Raw genomic sequence first — 12751 nt, forward strand, 5'->3', positions numbered from 1 at the left:
GCATGAGAATGTGAAAGTTTGGTGGAACTGGATTGCTTGAGTCTAAAGGTGGCTTTCTTCCTCCTGTCCTGAAGAGCAGCCCACCAGGGGTTGCAGGGGCTGATTACTCTAGTGATCATGGGCAAGTCAGTCTCACTGGATCTGTTTCCTCACCTTCAGATGGGGAAAATAATAATGATATAATAATAATAATAATACTTGTAGTTATGAACCTCCTGGGTTGTTGTAAGCATCAAATTGGATAATATTTGTAAAGTGCATTTTAAACCTTGTATCTATATTAGCTGAGACCTAGCAGTATCCTTTCACAAAAGGATGCTACCTCTCCCTCATTGCCTGTAACTCATGCCTCTGTCCCCTGGGTGTTTCAGACAGCCTTGAAACCTTCCCTTATAGAATGAAACGTGGCATAAGAAAAGACCTGTTATTCTATGTATTTATTTATGCATGCCTGTTTCTTTTATGAAACTTCCCCTAAAGTTCCATGACAACTGAGACAGACTGGAAAAGCTACTTGGTACAGGTGTTATTATCCCGTTTCAGAAATGAGGAAACTGGAAGAGAGATTTAGTGATTTTATTAAAAATACATGGCTAGTAAGTGGCAGAGGTAGTACTTTGAACCCATTTCTTTTTGCTTCAAGTCTAGTGCCTTGTCCTATAGCATTTGTCCATCCACTCTTGAGTCTCTGCTCTCAAACTTCGGGGATGGAGTGGAAGGAATAAAACAAGCACATACCTACAGCTCAATAAGGCAAAACTTCCTAAAGCTTCCTGGTTAGAGTTGTCTCAGGAAGTGATGATTTTCTCCCAACTAGAAGTCAAGTAGAGATTGAATGATCACTTTTCTAGAATGTTGTGGAGAGAAGATTCTTGTTCAAGTATGGGTTGAACTAGATGGCCATTGAGGTCCCTTCTAACTTGTGGTCCCAGTGAGCAATGTGTTAGAGCTGCCAACACATACTCGTGTGTATGTTAGTACTCTTAAATCAAAGAAATGTGTATCTCAAAGATACCATGATTTGTCATATGTTGAAATTGCTTTTGCTCAATCTAATGTGCCATTTTGCTCTTGCTTTGTTTCAGTTCTTCCCCATCAGGAGTATTCCTTGAGAAGGACTATGAGATTTATCGTGATTACAATGCAGAAGGCCAGCTTCTTCATTACAGGTAGTGAATATTTACTTCCATGTTTTTGGTAACTGTCTTTTACTAAGAAAGAAAGGAATTCTCTTCAGTGTATTTTGAGATGTAGTTGTAGGGGAAGGGGGAGGTGAAGGGATGGAGCACAGGGAGACTCCTGCAACCGGAAACATCCAAGATTAACAAAGTTGTCCATCTTTCACCAAGTGACTGCTGGACGTATATTAAGAGATCTCCTCTCAAAGATGTTTGTCTTTGTGTTAGCAAACTATGTAGCATCTTTTTTTTTTTAAAGCACACTAAGATTTAGCCTAGATCTATTAATCTCATTAGTTACAACAGATTTTTCCCTTCCTTATCCAGTACCCTAATCTTATACATAACCAACCACATCCTATTGATGTTTCTTTCTTTCCTGTTTTTTAGTATATTCACTTTTTAATCTCTGATGAATTCCTTTAGTCCTTCTTTTGGTTGGCCCTAATTCTTATCTCTACCTTTTATGTAATCTCTTTCTTCAAAGAAGGAGCTGGTAGTCTTCACAGCCTCATCCCTACAGTTCTTATCTTTCCCAGATAAGCCTCACCTCTCATAGAAAGGATTGAATTTTCTACCTCCTTTTAGTCAAACATACAAATATACATACATATACACATACACACATATACACATACACACATACTCATGGATTCAAGGTTGAAAGGCAAGGTGATAATACTACAGCAGGCCTGTACAGTACACCAAAGGATTTCTGATGGTCTGTGAAAAATGTAGAGGAAATCTTTAGGCGTGCTTTGTTGTTGTGCAGGCCTGTACTACAGGAAATTGTTTATGGTGAGCATTGACATTTTTGTGTTAGAAAACTGGTTAGTTGTGTACCAGGGCCTCAGAGCTAATATTCTTTTCTTACTTTTGTTGTTGTTTTTCAGTCATTTCAGTCATGTCCAACTCTTTGTGACCCCATTTGGGGTTTTGTTGGCAGAGATACTAAAGTGGTTTGCCATTTCCTGCTCCAGCTCATTTTAAGATAAGGAAACTGAGGCAAACAAGGTTAAGTGACTTGCCCAGGGTCACACAGCTAGTCAGTGTCTGAGACCACATTTGAACTCAGGAAGGAAAGTCTTCTTGCCTCTAAGCCATCCACTTCGCCATCTAGCTGCCCTCTTTCCTTGCTATTATATGCCAACAATGATGCTCAAGGAGGCAAGTATAATTGCTGTGAGGGAGGAGGGGAATCTGTGTGTTACTGTGCTGTTGGCAATTGGACATGCATCTCATGCTGTTGTCAAGGGTCTCTTTGAAGTAACCTTACTTCCTAGGACATAGTGGCTAGAGCTCCCGTCCTAGAGTCAGGAAGACCTGAGTACAAATCTGTCCTCAGACACTTGCTAGGAAGCTACATTTAAATTTAAATAATAATTTAAAATTAAATTTAGAAAGCTAAATGACACATCCATTATAATAATAATAATAGTTCACCCATCTTCCCAACCTAAAACTCAACTGCTTCCTCCTAATTAGTGTAATTGAAAATTGTCCTTTTCATCTCTTTTGGTTTCCTGTCTACCCACCTTATCAACAACACCTTTTAGCTCCAGTGACTCATTTGCCTCTGCCTCTGAGGCAGAGGTGCCAGAGATGATGGGTTTGTTTGTTGTCTGATACACTTTCTTGTTTATACAACAATGTATATAGAATCATCAGCTTACTGTCCCAGTGTGAGGACAGTAGTAATCCTCAAGCTCCTCTCTTGTCCAGACATTAGTATTTTCCAGTGTGGTAGTAGCCCATTGTCTTAGGAAAGGAGATTTTTGTTGTTGTTGTTGTTGTTGTTTTGGTTTTTTTGGTTAGGCAGTTGGGTTAAGTAACTTGCTCAGAGTCACCCAGCTAGTAAGTGTTATGTGTCTGAGGCCAGCTTTGAACTCAGGTCTTCCTGACTCCAGGGCCGGTGCTCTATCCATTGCACCACCTAGCTGCCTCAAAGCTTTATTTTCTACACCTTTCTTTCTTAGTGTCTATCCTGTTTTCCAACTTTGAGGTTCTCAAATTATTTCTTTGCCTGTGACATCCTCCCCAGAGCTCTCAGAATGTCAGTTCCCTCCAGAAATTATTTTTATTTACTGTAATGGATGACTAATCTCGCTATAGTCCATCCTCAGTTTATTGAATCCAAGACTGTCAAATCAGAAAGGTACCTTAGAGGTGATCTCGTCTAACCCATATCTGAATAAGAATCTCCTCTCTTGGATTCGTCACTGATGAATCGCTGTTGAACCTCTGCTGAACAACCTCCAGTGATGAAGACATCACTGCTGCTGATAGCCATCACTTCCACACTGGCACAGCTCTCACTGTGGGGAAGTTTTTCTTCAAACTGAAATCTGCAACTTCCACCCATTATTCCTAGCTTTTGTCTCTTGGACCAAGCAAAGCCAGGGTAAATCCTTTTCCACTTGATAGTTCTTTAGATAAACAGCAATCACGTCCCCTCTAAGCTTTTTTCTTTTTCATGCTAAAAACCTCCAGTTCTTTTAGCCTATCTTCATATGGCATGACTTCCAGTCCTCTCACCATCTTTGTTCCTCTTGATAATGTAGCAGTTTGTCAGTGTTCTTTCTAAAGTGTGATGAAGCATACTACAGTTGACTATACTGTTGACTCAATGTATGACTGTCCCATAGCTCATTGGCTTTCTTATCTGTACCATGGACTTGCTTATGCTACAAATAAATTAGGATAACAAAAGAGTAAATGATGCATGTATTCATAATAATAGTTCACATCTATATAACATTTTTCTCTCAGCAAGTCTTTGAGGTAGGTTGTGTAGATACTATTATCACAGAGGAGAAAACCGAGGCTCAATGATTTATCCAGGGTCACACATTAATAAGTATCTGAGGAGGGAAATCAGACTCAGGTCTTTTGGCTCCAAGATAACTATCCTTTTTTATATTTTGTGGGACCAGGTTGGCATTTTTCAGAACCAGAGATAGACATGTGCATGTCAACACTGGCCTGTGTCTATAGCTATGATGAGGTAAGCTAATTCTCTCCCATCCTGTGCTTTTCTAGTTGGTTTTTTAATCTACAGACGATAGACTACATTTTTAACTGGTCGGTGTCTTCTTGTTGGCTTTTTCCCATTCTTCCAGTCCCTTAAGAGAATTTATGTTTTGATTCTTATTCGGTCATTCAGTGCACTTTTTTATCAGATTTTGTCATCCTCAGACTCTTATATTAATGACAATAACTCATGTTTCTGAAGTGCTTTAAGGTTTATAAAACATTTTCCTCACAATGACCTTGTGATGTAGGGAATAGAAGTATTATTGTCCCAGAATTACAGATCAGAAAATGTATTTGTTGAGGTAGACTCCCACAGACACACATTTAGTAAGTGTTAGAGGTGGGATGCAGACCCAAATCTAGCTCTTTTCTACTGCACTACTTGTAAGCCATTTCTGCCTTCATACAAGTTGTTGATTAAAGTGTTGAGCAGGACAGAACTAGAGACAGATTATAATATATACATTACTAAAATCCTTCTTCTGAGATGGAAAATCATCTCATCTAACCTATACTGGAACAGGAATCCCACTTAAAACAACCTTAAAAAAATAGTTATCCAGCCTCTGTTTAAAACCCTACCAAGGCTGCCCATTTCACTTTTAGGTAGCTGTCATTGTTGGTGAGTTTCTCCTCATGAGGACAAAATCCGTCTCCTTGCTGTTTCCTTCCATGTGACATTGTTGAGTCATCCTAAACTTGTAGTTCACTAAAACTTCCAGACCTTTTTTCACACAAACCATTTTCTAGTCATGCTTCACCTCTCCTATACCTGTACAGTTTTTTTTTAAACAGAAGTGCAGTATTTTCTGTTTTTGCATTTCATCTTAGCAGATCTAGTCCATTGTTCTAATCCAAAAGTGGGCTAGAATCACCTTGGGTATGTTCTGTGAAGTTTGGATTCAGTCAAAGGGCTGCACTTGAGGACCTAGAAGGCCACATGTGGCCTCGAGGCTGTAGGTTCCCCACCCCTGTTCTAGTTGTCAACACCTTTTTAGGTTCTAGTTATGTTATTGAGTGCATTAACTTTTCTTCCCAATTTTGTCTTTATGCAAATTTGATAAGCGTGTCCTCAGTGCCTTATCCAGGACATTGTTACTACTATAGCTCTCCAGACTCTGCTTGAATACCTCCAAGGGATGAGACGGCCCATTCAGATAAGAATTGCGTAGTTTTGCCTACTCTATTCACTTCATACCATCTTCTGTGTACCATAAGCCATGCCTTCATTGTTCATTTTTTTACTCCCAACATAGTGGAAAAATGTAATTCTTAAGACTTCATCAAAAGACAGTTTCTGGGGGCAGAGGATAGAGCACCAGCCCTAGATTCAGGAGGACCTGACTTCAAATCTGGCCTCAGACACATAACACTTACTAGCTGTGTGACCCTGGGCATTGCCCAATAAAATAAAACAAAAAAAAGACAATTTTTTGTCTTCTGCATTTTGTTCCTTCAAGTATTGCCAAAAGAAGCAATTCACGTATATCTGTTTCTCAGTAATATAATAGTAATAACTTACACTTACATAATGCTTTATGATCTTTAAAGTTTTTGGCCTTTCTGGCTCTTATTCACTATTAACTTTTTCTGGACTTCCCCATCAGGATTCATTCTGGTGCATTTTCTAGATTTGTTTAGAGAAGTTTTGTGGAAAGGAGCTTGGCTCTATTTTTCCTACCACTCCACCGTCTTGGTTACCCTGAAAGTTGTTTTTCAAATGGCCATTTCATAAATTATGACAGCTGACAAAAAGACATGGTTTGTGGACATTGGAATAAAGAAGTTTCCACAGTTCTTTAGCTTTGCTGAGGCATTATGGGATGGGCTGTTTGACATTATTCCAAATACTGCAGTGGAAAACAGGCCTTCATGGGGTGTCTCAGAGCTGAAACAGTGGCATTATTAAGAGTTGACTCCTCAGAGTTATATGTAACTCATGAATGAGCTTTTTAAATATTCACATATACCTTTTTCTGATCAGGTAAGGAAAAATGAAACAGGAGAAACTGAACTTTCTGCTCCCTCCTATTACGTTGGCTCACTATTGACACATCTCTATTAACAACAACAAATGTGTAAATCAACAGTGAGCAAACCTTCTGGCTGAGCCCAGAGGTCCTCTGACTAATCTCTTCCCTCCCCTGTCCAGGGTAGCCTTGACTCATCTTGTCACTATTGAAGATCAATGAGACTTGGTTGTCTCAGAACACTTTTGAATTAAAAGGGACAATCATGTCTGCTGTTATGGAATAAAGAGGATAAAGTCTACAAAGGAAGGAGAGCTACATGAAGATACAGTATGTACCAGGACAGAAAGGAAGGGCTTTGAGATCTGTTGCAGAAGCAAGGAGATTTAGCAGGGAAGTAGGAGCAGAGGAATCAGAGGAGGGAATGATAGGAGAGCTGCAACAGGGTAGAATAACAACAGGTGATGGGATTTTATATTGGAAAGTGATGTAGAATGGTAGAATGCTCTGGTCCATTGTGGCATGGCTAAAGTAGCCCCTTCACCATTGGGGAATGTCCCCCTGTAGATGATGATGATGGTGATAGTGGTGGTGGTGATATAGCTTGCATTTATATAGTGCCTGTTCCGTGCTAAGTACTTGATGAATATTATCTCATTTGATCCTTACAACAACTCTGAGACATAGGTGCTATTATCCTCATTTTACAGATGAATAATTGGAAGCAAACAAGTTAAGTGACTTGCTCACGTTCATGCAGCTAATAAGTGTGTCTGAGGTTTAATTTGAACTCAAGTCTTCCTTGCTTCCAGATCCAGTGCTTTATCTACTGTGCCACTTGCCTGCCTCAGAGAAACAGCTGAACTTCCACCCATGACTGATTTGGTTATCTTCAAGAAATCTTAAAGTTGTTACCTTTTGACAGTGGTCATAACAGGTCATAGGATCATAGATTTAGAGGGAAAGAACCTTAAAAATCTAACCCCCTCACTTAACAAATGAGGAAACTGAGGCCCAGAAAGGTGAAGAGACTTGCTGAGCATCTAGTTTGTGAGATGAGCTTTGATTCTAGGTTTTCCTGGCTCCGACATCAGTCCTCTGATCATTACACTATACTGCCTTTTAAATTGTGGAGAATATTTTTCAAGCTTTTCCTAAATTACAAACACGTGACTTAGAAAGATCTTCTCATGAGTGACTAGTAGCTTAGAAATGACTGGTTGTTCCCTGAGGAGCTGCTTCAAATAACAACCTCCCAATTTTGTGTTGATGGTAACACCTGCAATCTAGTATGGAGATTTATCTGACCAGTATTCTTTCTGTCAAAATGTTTGTATACCAACCCTACTCCCTACTCTTCTTTCACAGCTCAATTAATTCTACATTAGGAATCTATCACTTGTTGACATCTACATCTTTAAGTTCTTTCCCTGTGTGTTCTCTTACCTTCTCTTTGTCTTATTTGTGTGCCAAATAAAGACCCCAGTTACAAATTGTACAGTGGGGGAGATACAAACATCTTTTCTTCAATATAGGTATCATTTTTAAATGAGTCATACCTGAGAAGAAACCAAAACCATTTACCTAAAAAGCCCTTGAAAATACCCAGACAGTTTAATTGTGGTGAGCAATCTCAGTCCCAGAGAAGTGATTATGAAATACTTCTCCTTCCTCTCAGTAAAGATTTATGTGAGTGGTGGTGGTATAGATGAGAAATGTGGCATATGCAGTCAGATGTGGTCACTGTATATCAGTTTTGCATATTTTTTCTTTGTTATTAGGAGGGTTCAATTCTGGGAATGAGATTAAAGGGTACTGCCTTTTATATAAAGAGAAAAGAAAAGGATGAAACTTTAAAAAAATGTTTTGATGTAAAACACAAATTAAATTTTAAAAGTTTAAAGCCTAGATATTCTCTCCAGAATCTTTATGATAAATTTTCACCTATTGCCTCCCCTATTCGTAATTAAATCAGCTGTTCTTTAATACCAACATTCAGAAGAAATGAAATGTTTCTCAGTTACTGTTAGGATTTTTCAGTTCTATTTAATTATTATTTTTTTAACATCAGTGTTTCCATGGTGATGATGTAATGGTTGTGAATTATCATGATCTCTGAAGAATCCTACTTGAAAGTGACCCGATAGGCAATTAAGAGATGAATGGAAGATGTAAGTAGGTTGCAGCATATTGGGAATCTTGCAAGATTTGGAATATTATCAGAAAAATGTATAGTTGAAAAAGGTGAACCAGTTATTTGTTGAGAGTAAAAAATAACAGATGGACAGTCCAAGTGCTGCTCTGTTTCCTTCAACATATTTTAAAAAAAACAACACGACAATGACAACCTGGAAAAAAGTCCCCTTCATGTTATGTAGTTCCTCTCTAGAAAATCTGTAGTAGAACACAGACAAGATGACAAAGATATGGATGAGTTGTATTCTGTACCAGTGGAGGGAATGTTGTTGTTGTTTAGTTGTTCAGTTGTGTCTGACTCTTCATGACCTCATGAACCATAGCCCACCAGGTTCTTCTGTCCTCCACTATCTCCTGAAGTCTGTCCAGGTTCATATTCATTACTTCAATGACACTATCCATCTCATCCTCTGCCATCCCCTTCTTTTGCCTTCAATCTTTCCCAGCATCAGGGTCTTTTCCACGAGTTCTGGCTGGCTGGCTGGCCAAAGTACTTAAATTTCAGCTTAATATTTGTCCTTCCAATAAATAGTCTGAGTTAATTTCTGTAAGTATTGACTGATTTGATCTCTTTCCTGTCCAAGGAACTCTCAAAAGTCTTCTCCAGCATCACAATTCAAAAATGTCATTTTTGCAGCACTCAGCTTTCCTTATAGTACAAATCTCACGGATCATTCATTGCTGCTGGAAAAACCATAGCTTTGACTATATGGACCTGTGGTGGCAAAGTAGTGGCTCTGCTTTTTAGGTGTAAGAAAACTGGTGAGTGTGAAGTAGTGAGGAGTTGAGGATAACTCCAAGGTTTTAAGCCTGAGGGACTGGGGAAATGCAATTGCCCTCTTTAGTTAACAGGGAAGATAGGAGGGGAAGGTTTATGGGGAGAGATAATAAGTGCTATTTTAGACATCTTGAGTTTAAGATGTCTATTGGACATTCAGTTTGAGATGTGTGAATGGCAGTTGAAGATGTGAGCGGTCAGCAGAGACATTGGGGCAAGAAAAGATAGTTTGAGAATTGTCAGCATGGAGATGGTAATTAAATCCATGGGAGGAGCCAATGAGATCATCAAGTGAAGCAGTATAAAGGGAGAAGAGAAGAGGGCCCCAGACAGAGGGACACTTACAGTTAGAGGGTTTAATTTGGATGAGGATCAAGTAAAGGAGACAGAGATGGGGCAATCAGATAGGTAAGAAGGGAACCAGGAGAAAGTAGTGTCCCAGAAACCTGAGGAGAAGAAAGAAATAAGTACAGGGTAAACAACAGTTTTTGGAGCCTGAAAAGAGAGGTCAAGAAAAATGAAGATTGAGAAAAGGCCGTTTGGATTTGGCAACCAAGGGATCATTAGTAACTTTGGAGAGAAAATTTTTGATAGTTGGTGGTGAGGTCAGAAGCCAGGTTGTAAGGGGTTAAGAAGAGAGTGAGAAAAGAAAAATGTAAGCACCTATTTTAGATGGCCTTTTCAAAGAGTTTAGTTACAAAGGGCAGAAAAGAGATAGAGGACAATAATTAGCAGGGATACCGCCTATAAAGGAGAAAATCTAAATGTGAATTGGGAACTTATTGTAATCAAAGCTTTTAGGGTTTTGTAGAAAATAAAATCAGTATTTATTTACACTATCCTGCCTGAAATCATTATTGGTTTCAGACTGCAAATTGTCTGCAAGATTGCAGATGACAGGCAAGGGGGATAACTATGTAAAGCTCTACTTATTCTAGAAATCCCAAGATAAAAAGAATTTAAGCAGAGGGGAATTTCTTGTTTGTCTTCATAATCTATATGTTTCCAAAAGCCTGAGTGGGAAGACCTTGGTGATCGTGTAAGTAAACTAGACTCCTATAACAAGAGGAGTGAAGCTTGTTCTTTAGACAAGTATTTTTATAGAAAAATTTTTGTCTTATGGAATGTTTCTATGTTGTAGAATTGACAGATATAGTCAATGCATTGGTTAGTTTTGCTTATTTGTTATTTTTTCCTAATTTGTTACAAGGAAAAGTCCTCTAGGTAAGAGGGAGAGAAAGAGGTATAGTCAGAAATACTTTGTGACTTCCAGTTAAGATGACTTGAGTGAACATCACAAAAGAACCCAGTTCTGACACATGTACTCCACCAAAGATCTAAAAAGAGCATCAGACCAAATAGTGATCAAGAAATCCAAGAATAACTCTTAATAAGCACTTTCATCTAGCCCAGAGCTGTACAAGAAGACAGCTCAAAACCTGCAAGCACCAGGAAAGGAGTCCCCCCCCAAGCCAGCACAAGTGCAAATAAAAAAGCCAAAAGCCTGCGGTCTTCTGTATCATCATCAGAAGTAGCATTTATCAGGTACTTACTATGTGCTTGGTACTGTGTTAAGGAGCTGAAGATAAAAAGAAAAGGGAAAGTTTCTCTTCTCTCAGTGAGCTCACTTTCTAATGGGGAGGGGAACAACATGCAATAACTATATATACGCCAAATTTGTCTAATATAAATGAGAGGTAATTTTAAAGAGAAGGCACTAGCAATGGGGAACACCAGAAAAGGCTTCTTGTAGAAGGCGTCATTGGAGCTGAGTCTTAGGGAAGCCAGGAGGTAGAGATGAGGAAAGAGTACATTCCAGGCATGTTAGACATCCAGTGAAAAGGAACAGAGTCAAGAAATGGGGCATCATATGTGAGGAACAACATGAGTCTCAGTGTGGCTGGATGACAGAGCACGTGGAGGGGAGGAAAGTGTAAGAAGACTGGAAAGGTAGAAAGGGCCCAGGCTGTGAAGGGATATAAAAACCAAAAAGCATACTTGATCCCATAGATAATAGGTAGCCACTAAAAGTTTTTGTGTCAGAGTTGGGGGTAGTGACATGTTCAGAACTGCATTTTAAGGAGGTCACTTTGGCAGCTGAGTGGAAGAGAAATTGCAGTAGGGGGAGACTCGAAGCAGAAAGACCAACCAAAAGACTGTGGCAATAGTCTAGGTTTGAGGTGATGAAGGGTTATGTTGGCGGGGGGGGCGGCTGTGTGAGTACAGAGAAGGGGACATCTTTGTGAGATATCATTTGACAGTAGATATGTGGTGTGGGTACAAGTGAGAAATCAAGCGTAACACTAAAGTTGTGAGTATGAGAGACTTGAGAGGATGGCGGTGTTCCTTGACAGTGTTGGGGAAGTTTAGAAGAGGGAAGGATTGGAGGAGAAAGATAAAGCGTTCTGTTTTGGACGTGATGTGTTTGAGAAGTCTACTGGATGAATTCTTAAGGTCATGAAGGTTAGAATGCTCAGACAAGAAAGTTCCTGAATGTTTAGAAACCTACAGCTCCCTTAGCACAGATGCAGGGCCCTAGAGCTTGTAGTGTTCATACTGGTGTACTTCAGGGGCACCAGAATTTTGCCATACTCTGACCTGAGATGCTTCCGAAGGTCCTGAAAACTACAGTGATCTTAATCTGGATGACCTAGGGAATGCTGAAACCTACCAGAGCTCTGAGTACAGCCCCTAGGGGAAATGGAAGCCAGAAGGATAAACCAGTATCATAAACAAATGACCTGGAAAACAGGTTGGAGGGAGATAATTTGAGAATTACTAAAACCTGGAAGACATGACCAAGGGAAAAGAAAAAAAGAGAGAGACCGAATATATTGTTCAAGAGGTAATAAATGAAAACTGCTTAAATCTCTTAGATCTGAGAGCAAAGTAAAAATAGAAGAAATCCACCAATTACCTCCTGAAAGTAACCTAAAATAAAAACTAACAGAAATGTCATAGCTAAAATCCAAAACTTCTAGATCAAAGCAAAAAATACCACAAACAACCAGAATGAAAATTCAAATACCAGTAACTACTGTCAAGATTACATGAGACTTGGCAGCTACTACAACAAAGGAGCAGAAATCTTTGTGTATGATATGCCCAAAGGCAAAAGATAAAAGCTTATAACCATAAATAAATTACCTAGCAAAACTGAGTATAATCCTACAGGGTTAAAAATTTAAAAAATTAGAAAAACAAAACCTTATCTTTAACAACATAGAGGACTTAGAAGTATTTCTGAAAAAGAGACTACTGTCAAATATAAATTTTGAAATATAAACAGAGGAGTCAAGAGAAGCTTGGAAAGGCAAATACATTTGATCAATTGGGGCTACATACAATGATGTATTCTGATATAAGGAAAAAGAAACCAGCTTCCTTTAGAACCTTAGTGTCTTCAAGTGTCACCAAGATAGTTAACTAAGAGAGAAGGCTTAGGGGTTGTTTTGTTCTGTTACGATGGTCTTAAAAGAGGGGGGGGAAAGGGAAGAGAAAGGAGTACATGAGGGAAGAAAAGAGGAAGGTGGGGGTGGACCTTGTTGTCATCTCATAATCAGGGTTCTTCAGAAGACAGTACAAACATGGAGGGA

The 12751-nt window shown here is 39.1% G+C and overlaps 1 protein-coding gene across 1 annotated transcript in view; it reads left to right on the forward strand.

Annotated features, from left to right (window-relative positions):
- ARHGAP39 (Rho GTPase activating protein 39) overlaps positions 1-12751 on the forward strand; it is a 360039-nt gene that overhangs the window by 235684 nt on the left and 111604 nt on the right. The window contains 1 exon segment of the mRNA XM_020995146.2: positions 1086-1169. Coding sequence (XP_020850805.1) covers positions 1086-1169 — 84 coding nt within the window.

This window comes from Phascolarctos cinereus, unplaced genomic scaffold (genome assembly GCF_003287225.1).
Source record: "Phascolarctos cinereus isolate Bilbo 61053 unplaced genomic scaffold, phaCin_HiC Scaffold_4;HRSCAF=312, whole genome shotgun sequence".
In the NCBI taxonomy this organism is placed as follows: domain Eukaryota; kingdom Metazoa; phylum Chordata; class Mammalia; order Diprotodontia; family Phascolarctidae; genus Phascolarctos; species Phascolarctos cinereus.